This window comes from Lytechinus pictus, chromosome 2 (assembly GCF_037042905.1).
Source record: "Lytechinus pictus isolate F3 Inbred chromosome 2, Lp3.0, whole genome shotgun sequence".
NCBI classification, from domain to species: Eukaryota; Metazoa; Echinodermata; class Echinoidea; order Temnopleuroida; family Toxopneustidae; genus Lytechinus; species Lytechinus pictus.
Window position 1 is genome coordinate 26770569 of NC_087246.1, and position 26348 is coordinate 26796916.

General features: G+C 33.7%; 1 protein-coding gene across 2 annotated transcripts in view; it reads right to left on the bottom strand.

Moving 5' to 3' along the window:
• Positions 1–25692, bottom strand: part of LOC129254485 (uncharacterized) — a 32059-nt gene extending 6367 nt beyond the window's left edge. Inside the window, exons 1-19 of one of the 2 annotated variants that reach the window (XM_054892949.2) lie at positions 25300–25692; positions 17416–17738; positions 16444–16673; positions 12864–12995; positions 12292–12384; positions 11607–11693; positions 11013–11086; positions 10460–10592; positions 9818–9891; positions 8786–8882; positions 6499–6623; positions 5974–6061; positions 4385–4483; positions 3593–3677; positions 3039–3102; positions 2023–2194; positions 1546–1689; positions 949–1124; positions 57–144 (exon numbers count right to left, since the gene is read on the bottom strand). In XM_054892949.2, the coding sequence (XP_054748924.2) occupies positions 57–144; positions 949–1124; positions 1546–1689; positions 2023–2194; positions 3039–3102; positions 3593–3677; positions 4385–4483; positions 5974–6061; positions 6499–6623; positions 8786–8882; positions 9818–9891; positions 10460–10592; positions 11013–11086; positions 11607–11693; positions 12292–12384; positions 12864–12995; positions 16444–16673; positions 17416–17626 (2172 nt within the window). In that variant the 5' untranslated portion in view covers positions 17627–17738; positions 25300–25692. Of the gene's footprint in view, positions 1–56; positions 145–948; positions 1125–1545; positions 1690–2022; positions 2195–3038; positions 3103–3592; positions 3678–4384; positions 4484–5973; positions 6062–6498; positions 6624–8785; positions 8883–9817; positions 9892–10459; positions 10593–11012; positions 11087–11606; positions 11694–12291; positions 12385–12863; positions 12996–16443; positions 16674–17415; positions 17739–21406; positions 21603–25299 lie in introns of those variants that run through there. The other variant, XM_064114455.1, reaches the window with a different exon arrangement.
• Positions 25693–26348: the final 656 nt, after the last annotated feature.

Here is a 26348-nt window from a genome sequence, read left to right on the forward strand (position 1 = left end):
TCTCTCTCCCTCCAAATCTCATCTCATACCCCCAATCATACCTCTATCTAACTTACCTTATGATGTCCATTCGTCTGCATTCCTTGTGTCTTCTTCGGGTTCTGATAGAGTGGACATGACGGATCACTGCAAGTCCGTAATGTACTAAAAAAACACAATATAAGACGCCTTTCATTCACTGCTTTCTAAGCAGAATTTATTGATAATAATAAATAAAATAATACTTTAATAATCATCTGATTTTGGCAACAGAATTGATACATGCAAAGGTAAATAAATAACCATATAATAGTCGTTTTTATATAATAGTCGTTTTCTTTATTTTCTCTTTTCAAAAAATTTACTTTCATTCTTTTTTACTTTTATTACACATTTAATAACAGTTTAATTCCATATTATTGTATTTAAATGAATTTTATATGAATTGTATTCTCCTAATATTGAATTTTCCAAATGATTACAGTATAATTGCTTCGATCACGTTCATTACCATTTGACATTTTGATGAAAAGAAGGGAAAATCAATTAGTCAATAATATTATTATCATATACACAATATGCACAGTCACAGACCATAAACTTTTGACAAATAGGTATTGATTTTTGGTATTGACTTCAACATTGGTCAATGATAGTGAGTTAGTCATACATTCAATTGCTTATCTAGTAATTATTTTCCAAAAAAAAATGGCAATTCTATTAGGTAATCCACCCATTCCACCCCCACGTTAATACACTTAATGAACTGCTCAAGCCATAGCATCTTTTAATATGAAGCAAATAGCAGGGGCAAATGATTTCAGGACGTCCCTCATACAGGGGTTCTGTTGTACACAATTTATAGAATTAACCAAACGTGAAGCAACTATTTTTCCTCAATCTCATTGTAGTAGAATGTCAAACACCCTGGACAAAGCTGACAATCTAATAACAAAATGGTTTACTTACTAGTTTAGCGATTCCATTGACTTTCTATTCCCTGTTGCATTAGCTAATTGTTGAGCTTGTTTTATGACCAGACGATCCTTTCCATCTAATAGCTTCTTTAATGTGTCAACCTCACATTTAGCATGTTCCATCTCAGTTTCCACGGCAACCAGACGATCTATTTCATCCTCAAGATTCTAGAAGAGAAGAGTATGTGACTTGTCTTATAATCAGAGGATAATTTCAGTGTAAAAAATGGCAGACACAGAACTATGGTTTGCAAATTTCCTCAACCATTTAAGATTAGATTCTTAATTTTTGCAACTATGAAAACTATTAATTATGGTCTTGTAAAAAAACTTAATACATAATTCACTTTTTCTTTACTTATATTCAATCTTCAAAACTTTATCTTTTAAAATCTCTAACTGAACTATGTTTACCTAACCAATCTATTTTTACTGTTTACCATATTTTTGTCAAAATTGTAAAATTTTGTTACTACCATCATCTCTATACAATAATATACCTATAAAGTGCTTAGAGACATGTTATGCCTTACTAGTATTAACTTCTGCATGAAATCAGAATCCTATAATCACTATTATTACAACATACCTTGATAGTTTGCTTGTTATCTCTCAGTATGTATCTAGCATGTGTGAGTTGAGTTTTCTTCTCATCCAAGACACTCTGTACGGCTGCTACTCTCTCATCCGTTTCAGAAAGATCTTTCTTCAATAATGGAATAACCTTCATCTCCTGTATCAAAATCAATATCAAAATATCATATTTCATATTCATCCAAAACGCTTTTATTATGTAATCATCTCCAACCAATGAATATATTACTCTTAATTCTTATAAGCAGAGATATAATCCTGACTCTAAATTGACTAGGAATTAATTCATCTGTGTCATAAGGTTTCTCAATAAATGTACAAGACAGGAAAAAATTAAGGGAGCAAAATGTAGCACTGTATTTTAATCACCATTTATTTACCATCAATGCAATTTTCAGAACTTAAACATCAGTGATAATGGTCTTTTTTCAAGATTAAGGGATGGGAGGTGAAAGAGAGGTATAAAGTTTACCTCTTCCATCTGTTGATTTCTCTTGATTTCAACCCTGAGTTGATGGTGAAGATCAGCCACCTTGGCTTCCAACATCTCAACGTTCTCCTTTGTCTCGCCCAACGTCTTGTTGGTTTCATCTAGCTTGCTCTTCAACTGACGGAGATCAAAGTCTTTCTCTCTGACTGTAGACCTGGATTGATGAACAAGGATCATGGTGGTCATATCCTACAGATTGAACTCGTGAAATATGACTGTGATTCCTATTTTGATCTTATGTGATGAAATGCAGTATTATAATATGCAATATTTATACAGTGCTTCATACAAATACTTGCAAATGCTTCAACCCATTACTGCAGCCTCAGAATATGATGGCTCTCCTGCATGATCAGGCACTCAAGCTTTCAAGGAATTTCTTCCTACCAGGTGGATAGTGGGGGTGTCTTGGTCTAATGGTTAAGACTCCCGTCTTTCAATCTGAAGGACGTGGGTTCGATTCTAAGTCATGGCATGTTTTCCTTCAGCAAGAAATTTATCTACATTGTGCTGCACTCAACCCAGGTGAGGCAAATGGGTACTGGCAGGAAGTATTTCCTAAAAAAGCTGTGCGCACCAGAATCGGTAGACTAGCTTAGCCGGGGTAATATAGGAGCGTCTTGAGCACCAAGGCAATGTGGATACATGCGCTATACAAATCCTATATTATTATTATTATTATTACTGTTATTATTATTATTATTATTATAGTGGAAAATGTAGTTAAATACCTCGACTTCATATCACCTTGTGATTGACACCTTCATGTCAATCACTTCAAACTCTCATAAATTCAAGGTATTTTTTTTTCAGTTTGTAAAACAAATGAAATTATGTATATCACCTTGGGCTAGACAAAATGTTAGAAAGTGAAAAATGAATGGTTTAATGCAAACAATTCAATTCAAATAGTAAAGGAGTACATAAGTGAAGTAAGGGGGTGAGGCAGTGGAATGGAATACTTCTTGTGGAAATGCTATGTTGGGCAATGGACTTACTGTGTTACTTTGAGCATGTCTCTCACTGATTCTAGATTCTGTTCAGCTTTGTCTCCTTCAGCAGCTAGAAATCAGATAGAAATAAAAAGAGAAATGTCATAACTTAATGATATCACAGATAGCATGAAGATAAGCATTTGATTGAATGACAGGACTTTTTCGAAACGCGGTTACGGTAAGTTACATAATATATGCTTTTATACGCTTAAAAAGAATGCCATTTGATTTGCCGAGAGCAAATTTTTGATAAAATTGAAGTATATTTTTCTGATATTTTTCAATGAAATATGGTCAGATTCATTCTGATTTGAACAAGTGTTAACCCCAGGGGCAAAAAAAATATTAAATGTATATTTCCTGGAGACTGCACACTCCACGAAAAATCAGAAACATAGGGCCTAATAATGAAAATATAACCTATTAATGACAATAACCTTCATGACTTTAAACCAGATAATGATTGCTTGTTTAGGACCTCATAGCCAATTTGTTGTTTTTTCTTACAGAATGATATATGCGACAAAATTAATTTCTGTAAAAGGAAAAAGTTCTACCTCTGGATTCTAATCCTTTCATCTTGGTGTTGAGTTTCTCTATTTCTCTTTCTAGATGCTCAATCTGCTTTCCTCTCATTTCATTCTGTCAACATCAAACATCAATATTATCAATAAATCATTAAACTTACTTACAAGTTTAAAACATCCTTGCATTATTAGTCAAATACATTTCACATAAACAATAGTTTGTGGTATCAATTTGAATGCTCAGATTAGCCTCACAGTAAGAAAGCTATTTGGATCAGTCTTAAATAAAAATATTCAAAAAAGATTATTTCAAATAGTATTACAATTCATTGATACAGGCTGCATCTACTTATTTAATCTGTTCCACCTATTTGATTGAACTTTCTCACTTATATACAGGCTTAGTGAAGGAGATAATATCATGTAGTCAAATGGTAACATGAAGTATTTTTTAATAGCAATCTATATACTTTAAGCCTTTAGCTGTAAAATGTATGTGAGAAACAATTTTGCATATCTGCGATGAGGACAAATAATCATGTTAATATGCCTCATTGGAAAAAAAGTGAATGTTACAGCCACCATCCTACATTGTACAGAAAATGTCCATATCTTAACTAACTCCCCCCCCCCCCCCCCCCCCCCCCAAAAAAAAAAAAATAAAAAAAATAAAAAAAATAAATAAATAAATAAATAAATAAATAAAAAAATAAAGAAACAAATAAATTATTCCGATCTTTTGCAAAATACAATAACTTTTTAAGAAACCATTTTTAGCAAAATAATTCCTATCTCAACCAGATTAAAGGTTGTATTTCATACCTCTGTTTTAGTCTTCTCCAAGGTTTTAGTAGTTTTTTCCAGAGCACTAGCATTGCTGCTGTTTTCTCTAGATACAGTACTCAGCTTCTTCTCAAGATCCTGAAAGGTAAAAATGGAAAAAAATATAGTGCTGATTTTCCTTGCTGCAAACATTAAGCTCAATGTTGTGATATTATCAACATAATAGGTTGGCAAATTACCGGTAGGCACTTTTGTTTCCCATCAAAGCCATGACATTACGAAAATACACCGTTTGGGGTTTCACCGCTGTTGGGGTCGCAAACTGCGGTAATAGACCCCATTTTTCGTTTGAAACTCTCATTTCTCATTTGAACATTTCCAAGCCCCGATAAACCCATCTTGGCCAGGTAATCCCCGTTGTCTCAATTTCACCTCCACTGGCCAGTAAAGCCAAGGACGAAATGATAAACAACAGCTGTGCTATTACGTAAGACTTCTCTGCCTGAAGAAGGAACTTCGGAATTAAATTATTGTCTTCGATATTTAATCACGTTTTCAAAGGCATATTGTATTCAGACATCCAATATTAGTCCTTTTTCAATTTCGAACGAAGAAAATCGACCTCGAAATAAGGAAAATAAGCGAATAAAAATTAGGTTATGCTTTTAGTGCAGGAACTGCCCTTAAAGCGCTGCGCACACGATGCATTCACCGCGTGTATACACGGAACTCCATAGCAGGCTCTTAGACACGTTGCAATCCATCGTGTCTGACCCCCTGCTGTGCTGGGCTGTCGCGTTATCTTCAGACCGAGGTCAAGAAACAGGTGTTTTGATACTTAAATTTCTTGCTTGGGGGCAGTTCGGGATTATAGTGGTTGGAGAAGAGAATTGGTGAAAACAAGGAGCTTCCAGCTCCTTGGTGAAAACGATCTGGGGTATAGCCTTCTCAAACGGAGGTATTTCGTCATGAGTCCAGTCTTAGCCTTTTGGAGACTGAGCTAGCCTGTGTATCTATCTGGAGTCTATGGAAAACGTGTTTTATAGCGAAATCATTATGTCTCCAACAGGTTAAGAAGTTATAGTTTTCAAGAAGTTTAAAGAAAATCAGATAAACTGCCTGTTTCAGATCTGATATCACTACAGAATCAATTCAACTTCACTTCAATGCATCACTTGCACATACATAGTCACACTTTCCTTTGTAACTATTTAACTCAATGATTAAAGTTTGCTATAATCTAAGATTAATCTATGATAAAGTTTAGGTCATTTGAATCAGGAAATAAACTGTATCAAAAGTTTGGGAAAGTTTATTCATAATTCACATAAAAGCTAATATTTGCTGTACCAAATGTTAGACAATAACTTGATGCAATTCTACCAAATGGTAGATGGCACACATATGGTCAGACCCAACCATTTCAACTATTCTCACAGTAAGATTTTTAGGAAATTCGAAGAGCAATCTTTCGCAGTGCAAAATTTGTCTGTGATATCTTTTCTAAATATGAAGAGAATATGATCGCTCACAAAATCATTTTTCATCCTTCCACACAACTGGCATATCACTTTAATAATCACTTCTTTATGAGTTCGAAGATATGAAACAGAGTTCAAAATATTTACCTGTCTACGTTTTTGTTCTTTCTCTAGTTCACTCCTTGTAGAAGCTAGATCTTCTGCTGATTTTGTCAACAGTTCCATCTCAAGTTCTCTGTTTAAATACAATAAACATCATTTAAGTACAAAAATTACATTTCAACATTGTATTTCTAAATTACTTTGAGGATACATATTTTTTTCATGTGCAATACATAGATATATGTCAATTCAATACAATTTTTACGTGTATGTCATGTGGGAAAGACAAAAGAAAAATGAAATATTGCACGAAAGTCTCCCCAAAACAAAATAAAGCTTTATCAAATTCTTGCGAATCACTTGATTTTTTATAAAGGGTCTCCTTGAAAGATACTAAGTAACAAATATCATAACAAATACTATAAACAAGTGAAAGTGCTCAAACATTTAAGTAATGAACATATTACTGATGTGGAAATTAGTGGTGGAATGTTGTTCCACCTTAGTATTCTTTTATAAATCTTCATGTTGTGTCATAAATGAAATTAACAAATGCTTTAAAGAACTTACCTATCTACCAATCTGTGTTGCTGTTCTGTTATGTATTTCTTGGGTGGGACACGCGATGATTCTCCTGTTCTCTTATTGAACCAGAATGATCCTACATTACCAGTGTAAAGGTGGCACCATTCATGCTGTGGACATAGTATGGCGATAGGTCAGGCAATTAATTATCTAAATTGAGTTAATTCACTATAATGTTCATGTTTTTTTTTCATTATTTATATTTGGCTTTTTATCCACATTTTCAATAGCACGTTATGTTCAATCAAATGAGTATATTCTTCATAAAATTTTGATATATCAATAACAATTTATGATTTAATTTTTGAAAGAGAAATTATTTTCAATTAAACCAGTGTCACAATATGACTTAGTTGTTAAAATAAAAACAACATAAGCACCAATATATTTAAGATGATCAAATCTTCATTTCAAATCATAAATTTTCAACTTGAAATTTTTAATCATGCACTGTGATAGAATTAATACACTAATATTATGCATCAGGAACTTTAGCAAAACTTAAAAAATGAATCAAAACTAGATAAAAATCATAATATTCTCATAACACTTCATAACCATAAGTGTGTATATATATGAATGCACATGGCCATTGACCCAACACATGTTGCAGTAAGTAGGCCTTCTGACAATACAAATATACATGAAGACACCATGAAAAAACTAAAAAAGAAGCATTTTACAAGTCAATAATATCAAATATAACAAAATCATACAAAATTATGTATCAAATACCGGTACAAAAATATAATATAATTACCTTTATAAATTAAGTTCAATATAAGTTTATCTATAACACTCTATAAGCTGGTATAGATATCGTATTCTAGATATACTACAACATGACCATCCCTCGTTATTGACAATAGGATCTTCGCACACCCTTGTTCAATAATTTACCCCCTCAGTAGATTGATTCCTAGCAACCATAGGGCTTCACTAGTCTACAGTAAACTAGTCTTGGAAATAATTGCAAAACTTTATAAATCAATGAAAAGGGAATTTAATGTAACTTAAGTGATGTGGAATAATCAAGAAATAATACTGATATATTTTCAGGCCATATCTGTATTTAACCTATATATTTTCTTTAGTAACACTTATATTTTTCTACGGATTAACAGAAAAGGTGGTATAAAAGGTCTGTGAATGCAAGACTATTCTATTTAGAAGGTTGTTCCTTGAATAGAAGGGCACTTAAGCATATCCCTATTATCTTCGATACAAAGAAATCTACTGATTCTGTTTCATTCAGATGCAACAAAGGATACAGAACGCTGCAAACAGAATTAAAAGCTTGTTCAACAAGTCTTATTTACTAAAATGCATTAGCATGTTTGACTGTAATTTATCTCCCTCCCCCCCTCTCTCTCTCTCTCTCTCTCATTTTCTGTTCCCAAACATTGAGATAATTAAGTAAAATGGTAACATAGTAACGGTGTGGGGAAAATATGCCTTAAAAATGAAAAAAATATTTTATTTTCACAATATAGTTTTGACTTTGTTCATTATTGGTCTGCTTCATCATAAAATTATTTCACATTCATATAATTAATATTTATCACCCAAATCTATTTGATATTTGTGGAATATCAAGGCCATTGGAGCCATTGTAATTCAATTATACTACTTCTAAATCGGAGCAATGTTTCATGATAGTTATCAGCACCAATAAGTTGCTATTCTTTTAAAAAAAGGTAGCACACTCCTGGCTTAATTTCAACTGGCCGAGACTCTGACTCTTGTGGTTACTGTGGTAACTACCAGCTAATGAAAACCTGTCAAAACCTTACATTTTTTATAATGAATTAAGAAATGAATGAACAAAAAAATGAATATGTGACTAACAAAAATATTGATAAATGATACATGCAATTCCAAATGAATACTAAACAGAAAAATTAATTAATCAATCAATCAATGAACTACATGAATACATATATAAATGAAACCTGAATGATAATGCACAAATAGAAAGTGGTGGGTAAAGGGGTATGGGGGAAATGTGTAGACCCCTCCCCCCTCCCCCCCCCCTCCCCTCCCATGCCATAGGAAAACATTTCATCTTATATTGCATACCAAAAAGTTTGATGTGAAAATGCACCTCCTAAGAGATGATGACCTTTTTCTTTTGCTTGTCACGTCAGAATTTTGATTAGACAACATACCTACCGCTGTCTTGTGAATCCACGATCCACCACTGATGGGCAAATTAATTGTTCAGTTATAAATGAAACACTTACTAATGAATGAAAACAGAAAATTGACTTACAGGATATGGATCTCTCGCTCTGTAGATAGTAACGATGAGTCTCTTTGCCATGGGAACAAAGAAAGCATACGGCATGTTAATCTTCCTCCCAGCCTCACTGAAAGTTAAACAGGCCAAAAAATATTTTCATATATCATGAAAAACATAAAAAAATAAATAAAATATCATGATGCTTTACCCGGTTATCATATTTTGAGAAATCTACAGAAAAATGTATTAGAGCTTGAGTGAATAATAAATAATTCAATCTTAAATTAAAGGTCAAGTCCACCTCAGAAAAATATTGATTAGAATCAATAATCATGTGAAATAAAGTTTCATTCCTCCCTGAACACGTGGAATTCCATTATTTGAACATTTTTGTGGTTCAGGCAAGGAGGTCCAAATTGTCAAATTCGTAAAAATTGAAATATTGTATAATTCAAACAATAAAAAACAAAAGAAATAGTGAGTGAGTGACATCATCGACTCTCTCATTTGAATGTAACTGACTCGTTCATATAACTATTTTGTGAAAAATAAGCGAAACTTTGAAATGTCATAACTTTCTTATTTTACATCCGATTTTGATGAAATTTTCAGCATTGTGCTTGTCTGATTTTTCTCTTTTTATTCAAATCAAGTTTTTGTTTGGGAGGACTTGTCCTTTAATAAAGATAAGTCATATACATATGGAAGTGTTTTCAGTCTTGAAAAAATTACATTGGATTTTGAGTGAATGGAGGTTCAAATTCATCGATCACTACAAAATACATAACCATTATCTCGTGCAAGTTAGGGAAATAAATTGTTAAAAAATTATTTCAGATGTGATTGTTAGTCAAATATTTTTATCCATCTCATTTTAATTGTAATGATATACCTTTATATCATTCATGTAAAATATACACTGGTTTATGTAAATATAAAATACAACAAAATAAGGCACGATTGAAATTTTAGTTGAATAAAATTCATGAATGTCAACATCTGTATCAACAATATTACGTCTTAAAATTTTAAGTTAATTTATAGTCAATAATTGATACTTACTTGACAAAATGATTGTTGATTTGATCCAAGTCTTCTTTAGTCAACTGCAAGCCATAGTTCACTGAATTTATTATCTGAGAGAGCAAATATTCAATGCAAAACCATAATACAACAGACATCTGAATAATTGATAGACTAACTTTTACAGCGTAAATTGTGCAAGGTGTTAGGGTAATTAAATTCAAAGTGATATTCTCTATACAAAATGACAGACTTTATTACGTTAGGTAGTAGAGTAATAAATCCAGGTGATATTCCATATAGCATTTTTCTGCTCTCATAGAAAGATGATTCGGTAGTGCACACAAAAATCTTTGCTCAATATTGTTATATGTACCCTTTTGTATTAATATTCATGGTCGTACAAAGAAATTTTTCAGGAGAGGGGGGGGGGGGCAGGGCAAGACACATACATTTTTCTGAAGAAACTAAAAAGCATGCAAGGGAGCAGAGCGACCAAGCTTATCTTGGAGAGCGCTTTTGCATTTTCTAAAGTGAAATTAAAGGATGTCGAGCACACTTTTGGTGAATTTTGTGAAAATTTTCAGTAAAAAAATGTAGGTTTTCAAAATGTATGGGGGCAACTGCCCCCTACGTTACGACCTGGTTCTTAACATAATACTTTCATTAATGCTTACTTACCCTAATAAAATCATTAATGTTTATCTTTCCATCATTATTCATATCAGCAATCTCAAAGAGGTCCATCAGAGATCGCTCTAATAAATCTGGTTCTTGGAAATGCCATGCATCGTAATCCAATGGTCTTGTGGTACTGCAAAAAAAATGCAAGAAAGAGAAAATAATACTCCTACATCTGCAAATATATATTTCTCATACTCCCATCTTTGTTCAAATATTTAGGAGAAAGAAAATAGATCTAGTGCACATACACACACAAAAATGCAATTCAACAAAATAACAACTTTTTTATAAATCAGATTTTATCTATTTTCCGCCAACAAATTACAAAAAAAACATTACAAAGTTAAATATTTACAGAATTTTGAATCAAACATCAAAGTACAACAATAAATATAATATTCAGTCATTTAAAATAAGTAACAACTTAGAGATGCCCTAGATGGAATATTCTGTATTTCGATATTCGTAAAGGAATAATTATACTGGTCTAAGATGGTAATTCAAAACAGGGCTAAACAGGGGTAATAGACAAACAGGTGAGGAAACTTACCTAGCCTCGCCCGTTTCTTTGTTAAAGTATATCACTCCATTCTTCGGGCCTTTATCCAGAACAACCCAGTGGTTCTAGATAAGATGGGGAAAAGGACAATGAAACAATCTTGGTAACAATTCTTAGAGTAAGATCGTAATAGCCATAAGAGTTTGTTAAATCATTTCAAGTCTAAACTGACAGAGGTAAAATAATACTCTCTCTAGAGTAGCCTGTATAATCCCCTGTCAATAAGAGTTCATGCCAATACAACTTTTTAACACAAGCACTTGTATTATAAGCACAAATCAGATTAGATATTTCTAAGAGCTGATTGTGTGAAATATTTTATTCGTAAGAAGCAATTTGAAGGAAGAAAATACATTTTTAGAAAACCTGGATACTTATTTGATTTCCAGCAAATTGGTGTGGAGACAATGGATATCAATGTTCTAAACTTTGATTCTTTCTATCATTTTAGGTGCTTGCATTTAATATTCACCCACACTCTCTCACCCCCCCCCCTCTTCTCTCTGTCCCTCCTCCTCTTTCTCTCTATATCAAGTTCCATCTTTCTTTTCATACGAAACAAAATAATGAAGATATTTGAATTACCTCAGAATTGACATCCTTCTTGCTGTAGAAAAACTTGAGCAGATGGACACCAAATGGAAGGAACTCATCATATGTCATGGGAGAATCCTGGAAAGAAAGAAAGCCATTATCAAATTACAAGGAAAGATAACGAACGATTGCTGCAGCGGAATTAAAATAAGAACAAAATAAAAACTTGCGACAAAATTATATATAAACTAGCACCTCAAATAACTTGATATCAATGATGCAGATGTTATTACAAAATGATAATATGGTATGTTTACAATATATCCATGATGGTAAATACTATTATTCATTTACAGATCAGCTTCTCTGATCAAGAGATTTATAATTAAATTTGGAAATGATTTCCATTAACAAATATGTTCCTTGTCTTTTTCTTTCCTGTATATATATGCATATATGAATAAGTCGACTATATTTTCTTCATTTTTAAGGGGGATCCACACTTTACAAGCTTTGCTTTTTAGTGGACCCCCTCATTTCCATTTATACTCAATATTATACTGTTTTTTTTTTTTTTTTACGAAGTAAGAATGCTCGTCTGTAAATTTGTACTTGATTTGCATTACTTTATATTACTTTGTATTATGTTTTGAATGGAAATGGAATAAAGAATTGAAAAAAAAAGAAAATATAATGACAGATGAATGATATGTTCACAAAGACAGGAGAAACTTACTTTGATGTTATCTCGTTTATGGCAGATATCTTTCATCAGTTTAGTGACATCATCTTTAGAGACTTCTAGATCCAGTCGAGGAGAATTCAGGATCTATTTAAAAAATATAAAACGTTTGAATATTAACATCAGATATATGAAAAATAGACATAAAAACCTTAATAAATCTTAAGATTGATCCATCTCATACGAAAACTTTTCAATATTTTTTTAAAGACAAAAAACCCCCATAAAGAATCATATTTCTGTCAATTTACTATAGTCAGTTATTATTCAATAATTTCCAATCATCAATTACAAAGTAATTATAAGTATACAGTTTTGATTAAAAAAAAAAAAAAAAAACTGATCAATAATTGGGCCCCCATTATAAAGACAAGCTTGCATTGAAAGGGGGTCCTAATTAGCATAATTAAAATTTACACTTGGAATAACAAATCAGATGGGCCTATATAGAGCTCAACAATAGAGCCACACAATGGAACAGTCTATGAATTTATAGAATGAAATCAATCACAATTTTAATGAGAAAATCCATTCATTGATCAACCCTAAATCAATTTTGATCTTACCGTGCCAAACTCTTTCCTACTCAGTTTGCTGTCATTATCTCTGTCGGCTGTTCTGAATATAGTCCAAGCGAGTTGTTTGTCAGGTTCAGTGAATTGGGTGCATTTAAATCGTTTTACCCGCTGCTTCTTCTTCTGTAATGAGACCAGAACAAGTTTGATGATATATTTTGAATTGGACAAATAGTTAGTATAAACTTGTTATTTACAGGCCTCACAAAATACTTTGAAATAAAGATTTTTTACATTAAATTTGGCCTGAACTGTATTGAAGGAAAGTAGGAAGATGAAAGTTCAATCAAAAGAGAATTGTATCCTTTTTTATTCATTTACTTTTTTTTCAGATTGCTTCCACAAGTTCCACTTGCCCAAAATGTGCAACACCCTATCATTGTTTTAATACTATGAGCTAAACCCCTGTCCACTGATGAAAAGAAGCAACTCAGGTTTTGTTCAAAAATTTTCTTGAGTTGGAATATTTTCTGTATGCTCTACATGATGCAAAAGGACTTGGAGTTGCATCAACACGAATTTCTGAATTACAGATGTTTCAAAATCATGTAACTCTATATATTTCCACATAAACAACACATTTTTCTTATTTACTAAGGAACTCATTCCATGGAGTTACTTCCTTCTGTCAGTGGACAGCAGAATAGGAGTGCACCAAGCTGCTCAAGTATCTCATTCATCTTGACAACATTACTACCACCCTATCATCGGTGCTTCATGTAGGCATATTCCACAAATGACTATGACCTGCTTACTCTATTTTGTTTATTCCCCACTGTAGTATTATACCAAGGACCTACATGGTAAGACTTACAGTAAGCATATTGTCACAGAAAACAATGTGATCTCACTTTCATCATCATGATTCGACATCCATCAACATTGCATTCAATCAATGCCTCAAAACTATCTACCCCTGCAATCTGTCATCACTACAACCATTAAACATCTCCACCACCACCACTACCACAAGAACAAAACAAATACCATGACAATACTACCACTACCATCACCACTTTGCTTCCTGGAAGCATAAAACTAATAATTATAAACCAACAAACACTCCCACCCAATTCCTATTTACATGCTTAAGAAAACTTCAGTGAGTGGTTGAGTATATATAGACCAAAATAAAAGTAAATAAATTTTGCAGGTTTACGCAAATCATATCTGTGCAGAAAACATGCAAACAAAAAGAATTGGAAGCAATATGCCTCAGCCATTGAAATGTCATACAATACATGTTTGAGAGATTCATTATAGGTATAATGATTAATATAAATATACTATGTAGAGTAACATTTTCCAATATAAAGCAGTTAAACAGATGATTAGCTGATCTAAAGGATAATGGCAAAAACTTATATTCCGTACATTAGAGAAAGCTGGTTATTATGGGTGCAACTTATACATATAATAATTCTAAGCTAATTCAGTGTACAAACCCTCTTCTTGGTCTGATTGTTATGAATTAAACAAATGAGAAATTACGTTTTTTAAATGGATTATATATGATGAAACTAAAGAATCTCTCAATTATACAACATTTTAAACATTTTTTATGATGTTCAAGTTATTAAATCCTGATACATGTATGTGTACTTGAACTGACTAACTTTGTGAAAACTGGCCTAGCTTAAATACAAATTTGAATTCGGAGGGGAAAAATGCATAAACAATTAAAAAATATTTCTAACAAACAAACACAAATTCTCTGTATAAAACAATCAGGACATTATTTTGGACCCAAGTGTAAATGTTTATAGCTTATAGCTGTGAATCTATTTGTTTTAATTGTATACACTCTAAAAACAAACTACTAGTTAAAATTACCAGATTGATTAAAGTGCAACTGATATTTTGTGTCCGGTCATATTCTTGGACATTGTGTTGATAAATGACAATGTTCTAGTCAGATTTGACTAGAAAATATTCAAATACAACTGAAATAACATGAGACACCTGTCATTTTGATGGCTTGGGATTTATCCCTCTACTGCCAGCAGTCATTTTGATGGCTTGGGTTTGTATCCCACCACTGCCACCAGTCATTTTGATGGCTTAGGTTTGTATCCCACCACTGCCACCAGTCATTTTGATGGCTAGGGTTTGTATCCCACTGCTGCCACCAGTCATTCTGATGGCTTAGGTTTGTATCCCACTGCTGCCATCAGTCTTTCTGATGGCTTATGTTTGTATCCCACTGCTGCCACCAGTCATTTTGATGGCTTAGGTTTGTATCCCACCGCTGCCACCAGTCATTTTGATGGCTCACGTTTGTATCCCATCACTGCCAACTGTCATTTTGATGGCTTAGGTTTGTATCCCACTGCTATCACCAGTAATTTTGATGGCTTGGGATTTATCCCACCGCTGCCATCAGTCAATTTGATGGTTTGGGTATGTATCCCACTGATGCCACCAGTCAATTGATGGTTTGGGTTTGTATCCCACCGCTGCCACCAGTCAATTTGAAGGTTTGGGTTTGTATCCCAATGCTGCCACCAGTCAATTTGATGGCTTGGGTTTGTATCCCACCACTGCCACCAGTCATTTTGATGGCTTAGGTTTGTATCCCACCACTGCCACCAGTCATTTTGATGGCTAGGGTTTGTATCCCACTGCTGCCACCAGTCATTCTGATGGCTTAGGTTTGTATCCCACCACTGCCACCAGTCTTTCTGATGGCTTAGGTTTGTATCCCACTGCTGCCACCAGTCATTTTGATGGCTTAGGTTTGTATCCCACCGCTGCCACCAGTCATTTTGATGGCTCACGTTTGTATCCCATCACTGCCAACTGTCATTTTGATGGCTTAGGTTTGTATCCCACTGCTATCACCAGTAATTTTGATGGCTTGGGATTTATCCCACCGCTGCCATCAGTCAATTTGATGGTTTGGGTATGTATCCCACTGATGCCACCAGTCAATTGATGGTTTGGGTTTGTATCCCACCGCTGCCACCAGTCAATTTGAAGGTTTGGGTTTGTATCCCAATGCTGCCACCAGTCAATTTGATGGCTTGGGTTTGTATCCCACCGCTGCCACCAGTCAATTTGATGGCTTGGGTTTGTATCCCACTGCTGTCATCAGTCAATTTGAATTGCATTTGTATCCCACCGCTGTCACCAGTCATTTTGATGGCTTGGGTTTGTATCCCACTGCTGCCACCAGTCATTTTGATTGCTAGGGTTTGTATCCCATCACTGCCAACTGTCATTTTGATGGCTTGGGCTTATATCCCACTGCTGCCATGGACCACAGTCACCACACCAATATGTTAAGAAACAGTTAACATGATCAGCCAAGTTAGTATCAGATAACTCAGGTGACTGAATCTAAGCATAAACAGCCCCAATTTATATCTGATGCGCAGCATGCAACTATCATCACTGGCACTGGCCATTTTGTAACAAGTTTTTTTTAGAGAGTATGGACTAGACCACAGGTTAATCAAATTTATGAATAAGTTTTTTGTTATCTCTCTTTGGTTATGAAACTATTATCTTTGATGAACATATGAATGAATCAATTATAGTATAAAATGAAGAAAAAAATATATAAACGCACCTCTCCAAATTCATCCAGGTCATCAGTCTCTAGGATATCTTTGATTGGAGGAAGCTCTCCAAATGGATCAATCACCCTCTTCTTACGACCTTTCCTTGGGGTTGATCCTTGAGATTGATCACCCGATTGGTCATGTGACATTGGCCGTACCACTGACTGACTTTTATACTCATCCTCTGATGTCACGTATCCAGCATGTACGGGTCCACCATCTGTATCAGGTTCAAATACTGCAATTAAGATACATGACAAATAATCAAATAAATATAGGTGTTTTTTTTTCTTTTTATTCAATAAATTTGGATTAATAATTTTTTTTTAACATTGCATTTGTTTTATTTAAAAGATGAATGACCACATCTAATGACTGTGCCAAAATATCAACAAAACAATTAGCTCTTTTTGAGTTTACTGTATAAGAACACCATTCATTTTTCTTTCCGTTTCATATGTACCCTTCTTTAGGTAAAGCCTGATTCATGTGTGTTCACCATCCACTCTTCAGAGAAACATTTCATGAGGAAACTTGTCAGATATTTCATCTTTCAAAGTCTTGTCTTATCTGACTGTTTAATCATTTAAGTAATTAATTTAATTAATCTTTTAAGTAGTGATTTATATTCATCTAATGAATGCTTTATCCTATGATGACGAATTAAACTTTAAAAAGGTATATTTTCAACGAATCACTTTTCTGGGTCTAACTTATTGTCGAACAGTGCACGCTTTAATTGGTATACATGTATTAAGTTAATGGACTGTCACATTTGGACAGTTATAGGTAAGTCGTAATCAATTTCTTAAACAATTCTTGAAATTAATTTATGAATTCCATTATGTCATAATCGATTTTGATTTTACTCTACAAATATGCAAGCATATCAACTAATTGTTCAATTGCACTTGGCCTTGATCGAGGTAGTGCCGATTAGGTACATGTTCAGCATTTTTTCTTGAAAGAATCTTTTTTACCTTCATTTCTGCTGTGTTCTCCTTCATCCTCTTCGAGTATCATGTGAAGTAGATTATCTCCCGGTCCTCCTCCTCCTCCTCCCCCTTCTCCTCCTTGTCCTTCCATTAATTGATCCATCATCCAATCAAATTGATTGCTATCATTGGGTGATTCCATTCCATACTGGGAGTTCATCCCTTGAGGGATTGTTTGACTGCTAAAAGATGCCATAGTTTTAGGATCCTATCTCTGCTAATCCCTGGTTTGAGAAGAAATGTCCTCCCTTTCTTCAAAACATTGTAACATCTGTTAAGTCTTTGTTAAAATCCTCTGAAAATGGTACCTGCATGAACATCAAATAAACAAAAAAATATTTAAAGAACATTTATTGCACAACATTTCTACAATGTATGATAAAAAGGTTCCTGAGAAATGTTGATGAAAAGTTTATTAAACTATTAAAGAAATTAATTCATATAGCATTTGGAAATAGCAAAAAAATTAAAGATACTGAAATTAGAGTGAGCTATGATAGATTCCTAATGCTGCAGTAACATTTCCCCTATGGCGAGTCGAAAACAGCCGTTTTATAGATCTAATTTTATTCAAACCACCCATATGTAGCTGGTACAAAAAAAGTTAAAACAGCTGTTTTCGACTCTCTGTACGTCGACTTTAGGGGAAATGTGACTGAGGTATAAGTGTAAGGAACTGCATGTGGCAGGGGTAAAAAAGGAATAATCACTATGCTTCTCTTTTTCTGATATGAAATAAGAAAATCTTCATCTATTTCAGTTGATGTACAGGCTTTGATGAGAATTGCCATAGAAGTAGAACATTAAAAAAATATAACAATAACATTAAAATGGAATTCATACTTGTTAATGGAAATTCATATCCATAATGATTGATTTTTTAAAAGCTTATTAAAACTGTGATCATCACAGTATAATCAATATATTTCTGTTACACACCTGTTCACAATCAAAGACTTTTACGCATCTTTTTGTTTGAACCAATCAATGTGGAGTACATTCAAAATTGAAAGGAATTTAGCATCTGCAATACAGGAAAAGATCAAACATTCCATTTGCCATGTTAACCTGTTTAAAATAAAATTGTACCTAGTTACCAAGATCCTGGAGGAGGGTACCACCCTTTTGGGGTCTTGTGAAACCCTTTTTTTTTCACTGAGAAAATTGCCTCCAATTTGTGTAACTTTTTAACCTCTTTTTTTGTTTGTTGCTTTTTTAATATTGTTGTGCCCCCTCCTGTTTTGGTAAATCCTGGGTCCACTCCTGTTTAGATTAATGCACAAAAAGCATCTAAACCTTTAAAAGTACAGACTACAAAAACTCTAACTATCTAGATAAAATGAACATAGAAATATAGGAAAAAAGCTTGTATTACACAGATTAGCAATGAAAAATAAATGAACTTTCAGTATCTGAATAAAATAAAAGAAATATAAGCATCTCTTACAAAGAATAATGATGGTACAATAACATGGAAGAAATAAAAATGCCTTGGGTATAAGGGATTTTAATTTGAAGCGTTTGAGATGCATTGCAACTTGCAAGTGATGTCTGAAGTCTTTTTAATTAAGTATGTTGTCCTGACAACATGAACAATAAAGACATAGAAGGGCAAAACACAAAGTCTTTGATTATTTTTTTCATCAAGTAAACTTGATTAATAACCACATTGTGAGTTGATATAGATCAATGAAAAATATTGTCATGACAACAATATCACCAAATGACATGAAAAACAGAATGTTCCTTCCAAGGACATGAAAGCATGCCTCAACCAAAAATGAATTTTCCATTATGCCAATAATTGATTTCACGATTTGACACGGCATGGAGTTTGTTAATGATGTTTCCATGGTGATAGCATGATACAAATATTCTGCCAATTAAATAAAAAGTGCTCTGGTGTATGACAGGTTTACGAGCTTCTCAATCCAATCACAACTAATGAAGTGAACGGCAATTGAAATTAAAGGGGTACTCCAGGCTGAAATAGAGTAAAATTCACCAAGGAGAAAGCTAAAAAATTTCATCAAAATTTTGATAACTAATAATGAATTTAATGAATTTTGAATTTGAAAAATATTTTGTGAAAATAGTTATATGCACATCATCATGAATATTCATAAGGTGGGTTGATGATGTCATGTCCCCACTTTCCTTTTCCTTATATTATGTTATTACATGAAATCGTAAATATTTCACATTTTCATACATGGTGGTATGGTATGTCTCCTTTATAAAACAAGTTGCAGCAACTAATGCATTGAATCAGTTGCTAATGCAGTTTTTTTTTTCTTGGAGGACAAAATTTGAATGAACATAATTTCATATAATAAAAAATGAGAGAAGAAGTGGAGATATAACACCATTAGTTTGCTCAATGAATATTCATGAAGACATGCATAGAACTGTTTCACTGAAATAATGTGAATCTTTAAAAATGTCACCACTTTTCTTATTCCTTGTCGGATTTGAATCAAATTTTCAGGGTTTGTTGTCTGATATTTTCCTTTATCTGTTGAAATCATATAATTTTTAGCCTGGAGTAAGCCATGAAAATGCAAATAGTAAGCAATAATCAATGATTGAGCAATACTCTTCATATGAGGTAGAACAGATACAGTTTGCAAGGATGCCAAAAGAATGTGAAAAATCGTTTCCAACATCAAGAATAACATACAAGACCTGTGTATACTATTATCAAGATACTGAGGTGTTTTATTGTTGTTATCAACACTGTCGTCACTAATAATAATTAAAACAAAAACAAATGAGCCTGCATGCCAGTCAACCATTGCCTATAAAGTAAATGGAATTTCTAAGATCAAATTGTGCAAAACATTTTTCTTTGTTTCACCTCTTCCAAGTTGAAAATATTGGTGTGGTCTCGATAAAGAATTTGATTTAGGCAGATGTCTCGCCTGCAGCTAGATGCAATGTATTTTGATGATAAATTGACAATTCGTCGACTGCCTACTCATCCATGCACTCACCACATATGGTATTTTCATTTAGTCTAATGCCATTCCGTCTTTCAACATTTCGTCTAACATCCATTTGGTCCAATTATTATACCATTTGGTCCGATCATCTGTCTAATCACCATTTCGTCTCATAACCACTTGGTCTAATATTCGTTTTATTTTCATTCATTTTGCACAATTAACACTTAGTCCACTTAGACCAAAATGGTACAGTATATGGACTAAATGGCTATAGGACCAAGTGGTTATTAGACGAAATGGCGAGTGGATGAATTGGCAATTAGACCATGTGGATAGTGGATGAACTGATGGTGGTATAGACCAAACGATGGAAGACAAGTTGGCAATTGGACGAATTGGCATTAGACGAATTGGAAATTGTACCATTTTGATGGGGGTGCTGGGGACATGGATGACCAAATACTAGTGAATTCCTTATTTGAATATGATAGGGATAAATATTACACAGACCTGTTTTCCATTCTCTTCTTTCTTCTTTTTTTCCTCCTTTTTTTCTCTTCCTCTTGTTCCCAATTATTTATACTATTTAAAAAAAACCACAGCCGGGGCATCCCTGCTTGCTCACCTGTATAATCAACAACTCATGAAACCTATCGGAACCTGATAATCAAGATACCAAAAGGACCCCATTTCCATCCTCCATCATCATCATCATCAATATCATCATCATCATCATCAATATCATCACCATCAATCATCATCACCATCATCATCATCATCATCATTATCAATATCATCATCACCACCATCACCATCATCATCATCACCATCACCATCACCATCATCCTTATCATCACCATCATCATCACCATCTTCATCATCACCATCAATCATCATCAGAACTAGACATGGTTGAAACAACTCCCAACTCCCTGGTACTGGTAGAAAAGATGTTCATAGGTTATATTAAATGGTGAAGAAGTTGAGAATTCCATTTCCAGGTTTCAGAAAACATCATTTTATATACTTACAAAAAGTTATGTATTTACCATCTGAACAAAGATTTGATGTGTTGACCGCCAAAATGAATGTCGGTATGAATACCGTTCAAGAACATTCAACAGTTACAATGTGGTCCAATGTTTGACCAGCATTATTGATTTCCGATAGAATCAGATTGTCCCGCAGATTGCCTTGTGTCCAAACTCCATGAATGTAATGCATTATGTATTGAACGATCGACGATGAGACCCTTTCTCGGCATGTGCATATCTAGTCTCAATAAATAAACTTTTTGATATGCTAATCAAAGATCGTGTCATGAAAGGCCCGCTGACAACGAGATTTTGCAATACAAACTTAAACAGTATTAATCTCCATTCCCATTTAATCATAATATTTTGCTATCAATATCCACTGCACATGTGCCTATTCAATTCAAGAATTCACTTCAAACTCACGGAAGAAGAGGTAATATATATCGTAATAACAATTCATTCAAATTATAAGGGATGGTCCATGCTGGAGATACTTATATCTCAATATATAGAGTAAAATTCACAAAGCAAAATGCTGAACAAGTGGAATGCCTCTGGCGGTCTCACCTTGCTGCATCACGCGATTCAATAATGCAGCAGTGCTTACTTTAAAACCTACTATAAAATCGCACAAGATGTTCAGTGATACTTGGTTACTCTTATGTCCATGTTTTATGAACTAGACCAATACACTTACAGAGATATGATGGTAATTCAACAAATACCCCCAATTTGGCCAAAGTTCATTGACCTTATATGACCTTTGACCTTGATCATGTGACCTGAAACTCGCACAAGATGTGCAGTGATACTTGATTACTCTTATGTCCAAGTTTCATGAATCAGATCCATAAACTTTCAAAGTTATGATGGTAATTCAACAGATACCCCCATTCGGCCAAAGTTCATTGACCTTTGACCTTGGTCATGTGACCTGAAATGCGCACAGGATGTTCAGTGATACTTGATTACTCTTATGTCCAGGTTTTATGAACTAGACCAATATACTTTCAAAGTTATGATGGTAATTCAACAAATACCCCCAATTCGGCCAAAGTTCATTAACCCTAAATGACCTTTGACCTTGGTCATGTGACGTGAAACTCAAGCAGGATGTTTAGTGATACTTGATTAACCTTATGTCCAAGTTTCATGAACTAGGTTCATACATTTTCTAAGTTATGATGACATTTCAAAACTTAACCTTAGGTTAAGATTTTGATGTTGATTCCCCAACATGGTCTAAGTTCATTGACCCTAAATGACCTTTGACCTTGATCATGTGACATGAATCTCAGGCAGGATGTTCAGTAATACTTGATTAACCTTATGGCCAAGTTTCATGAACTAGGTCCATATACTTTTTAAGTTATGCTGTCATTTCAAAAACTTAACCTTAGGTTAAGATTTGATGTTGACGCCGCCGCCACCGTCGGAAAAGCGTCGCCTATACAATAGAGACAAAAATTGATCAAAATCAGATAACAAATATCGAAGTTATTGAATTTTAAAGATTTGCAATTATTCCGGTTAAACAGTTCTAGGCATGTCTATGAATGTTCATTAGGTGATGTCATATCCCCACTTGTTCTTTTGTATTTTATTATATGAAATTAGGTTTATTTAAATTTTTTCTACCAAGAACTAAAACAATTGAATTGACAACTGATTAAGTGGATTTACACATGTACGAAAAATGAAACACTTATGATTTCATGTAATAACATAAGAAAAAGGAAAGTGGAGATGTGACATCATCAGCCCACCTAATGCATATTCATGATGATGTGCATATAACTGTTTTCACAAAATATTGATAAAATTTATAATGCAATAACTTCGTTATTTGTTATCCGATTTTGATGAAATTTTCAGCACTTTGCTCTGTGAATTTTATTCTATTCAAGTATTTAGATATAAAAATGACCATTCCTTTAAGAGAAACGTATACTCCCGTATGCTGATGCCTAGTCTAAAATTGATTGTGGATTATATGCCTACTAAGGAAATAATTGTACAGACAGTACTCACAACACTACCTTCATCGATTTATCCAAGCAAAACTGGTACATCACTTTGAGAATGACCCGAGATGATGATTAAACCGGTAATTAATTTATCTTAATCTAATTAAAATCCTGAACAAGACTCCGAACAGACTGAAATTAGCAAGAATTGTCGATTGTGATTTTTGAAAATGCATTATAAGATACATTATAAACATTACAATTTAATCGCCATTCTTATCCCAATTTTTTGGACAGTCTGTATTTTCAACATCATGAGTTTTCAAGTAGACAGACTCAAATATTTAAAGGTCAAGTCCAGCCCATGAAAATGCTGACTTGAATCAATAGAGAAAAATAAAACTAGCATAGTGCTGAAAAATTTTAATTGTAATTTTAAAGTTTCGCTTGTTTTTCACAAAACAGTGATACGCACAACTAGGTGAAATCAGTCGATGATGTCCATCACTCACCATTTCTTTTGTTTTTTTATTGTTTGAATTATACAATATTTCATTTTAGATTTGACAATAAGGACCAACTTGACTGAACCATATAGTATTAAACAATGCTAATTCCACATGTTCAGGGAGGAATTAATTGTTGTATCACTTGACAATGAGGAGAAAATGAGAATATTTCATATTTCATATAATAAAATACAAAAGAAATAGTGAGTGGATGACGTCATAGTCTCCTCAATTGCATACCAGCCAGGAAGTGCATATAACTGTTTTGTGAAAGTAAGCGAAACTTTAAAATGTCATAACTTTTTTATTTTACATCCGATTTTGATGAAATTTTCAGTGTTATGCTTGTTGGATTTTTCTCTTTTTATTCAAATCAACTTTTTGTTGGGGTGGACTTGGGGGACTTGTACCAGAAATAATATGAATGTGTAGTTTAATTTCCTATAAATTTGGGGGAAAATTACACCATATCCAAAACTAAGCCCTCCCCAACACCTATTGGCTATTGCATATCCAATTAAAAACGGGTTAAAAACGCCCTGTATTTTTACGAAAAAGTGCACCCGATCCGACAGAGTAACCAAGAAAGGGTCTTCATTTATAGACTAAGGATTAGATCTCGTTCAATCCTTTTATTGCCCATCAGCCATTCAAGGACGAATAGCTCGGTTTCACTCTTTGACTGTTACCATGGTTACAGGAAGCTATCAGACGGTCGGTGCAGGCATGCATGCGAGGGTACACAAACACCATGTGATAATAAAGGTGCGCTTTGATCATGTTGATGTCATGCAATTATGAAATTAGATTTCTCCTCATCCTTAACAAATACAGCCGCTGTTGTTATTGTTCACGCATGTATACGTCTGCAACATTAATAATTGCTTGCAATATTGAAGGGTTTATTGTCTTTATATTACAGAGACCAGAATTGGAGAGCTGATTATGCGACACATGCGATCACTCAAACTTAATTAGGGGTGTGTAGAGTGAACATTATAATTAATTTCTGTGTAGCCCTTTAAACATTATCAAAATTCATCATGATAATGATTATGCCTACCCCCAACATAATCAAATTGTTGTTGTCAGGAAAATGTGTAATTTTTCGAAAATGTTCTCACTAGCTCCTCTTCATTTAGGCCTACTCTTGTATATGAAATTCAAGTGAAATTCCCCCCAAATCCTACTGCCAATCCGAGTGAGTGGCTGATCGAGTGCCAAATGCATCGTTGAGATATAAAATTGGGGTCTGTATAGTGCATAACTATATAGCGTGTATAAAGGAAATGTGAATTTGAGTTGAATGTCCAAATAAACAAGGTTCGAAAAAAAAACCACAAGAACATCCACAATAATCACAGGGAATATCATGGAGCTAGGCCTAAGCGCAATGCATATCAGTACTCACCAGGTAAAGTTAGACAGCTTTCATGCGAGTATTCCAAATTATTCCATATCTTGGGAAATCATTCAGCTTGCGATCGATGGTCGACTGATAACTTTGAATACCCGAGAATCCTATTCAAGTATAATACCACAAATAAATTCACCAGCTAGGAAAAAGATATATACTCCGTCTGCGTATAGTGAAATGGGGTGAAATGTCGAAGGAGAAATCTCGACAATACAAACCCGGTACAAACCCCTCGCTCGAATAGCTTGACAATGTCAATACGGCGTTTGAAGTAAAGATGAGAGAGGTTGAAAGATTAAACACTCTACTTCTTTGACTCCCTCTTGAAAACTTACTTTCCAAGCAAGAGTTCATTCAAGCGACCAAATCAATAAGATCCCTCTGAGTGGGGCTCATGCTTTTATTCCAATCACAATAGAAAGAAAACTAACTGTATAGTTTCTATACGGCGAAGTTGTCTCTTTCTCTTGTCTCGGAGACAATAGTAGAACAAAAACACAATGTGTGAACCCAAACGTGAATTCAATCTATTGTGACATCATTGATTAAGGTCGTCTGTATGATGAAGTGTAAAAGGAGATTTGATATATTTTGTATCTTTTTGTTTTCTTGGGCGGGGAGCGGGTTAGTTTTCACATTTTAGATGAAATTAACTGATAAAGGAGGAGATAATTAGAATGGAATAATGTGTGACTGTTTATTTGATGTTTTAACTGAATACAATCGGATGTGTTTCAGGATCCCATGTAAGACCAAAACCAATTTCCTGTAAAACATGAAAGAATAAATACAAATGACTCCCAAAAAACATTGTTGTGACCAAGTTCAATTTTCTCTTCGTTTTGTAATTCTGAAGAAGTCGATTTGTGATTCAAATAAGTTGTGTTTTGTATTATTTTGTCCTATGTAAACGCCTAAAAAGTTTGAAGCTTAAATTACGATTGATTATGATAGAAAATAGGGGTTAATCCATGGGATGAATTTTAAGTTTTCTTGTTTATGAATACAAATTTAGTAAGGGGTATGTCAGGATTCTGAGGTGT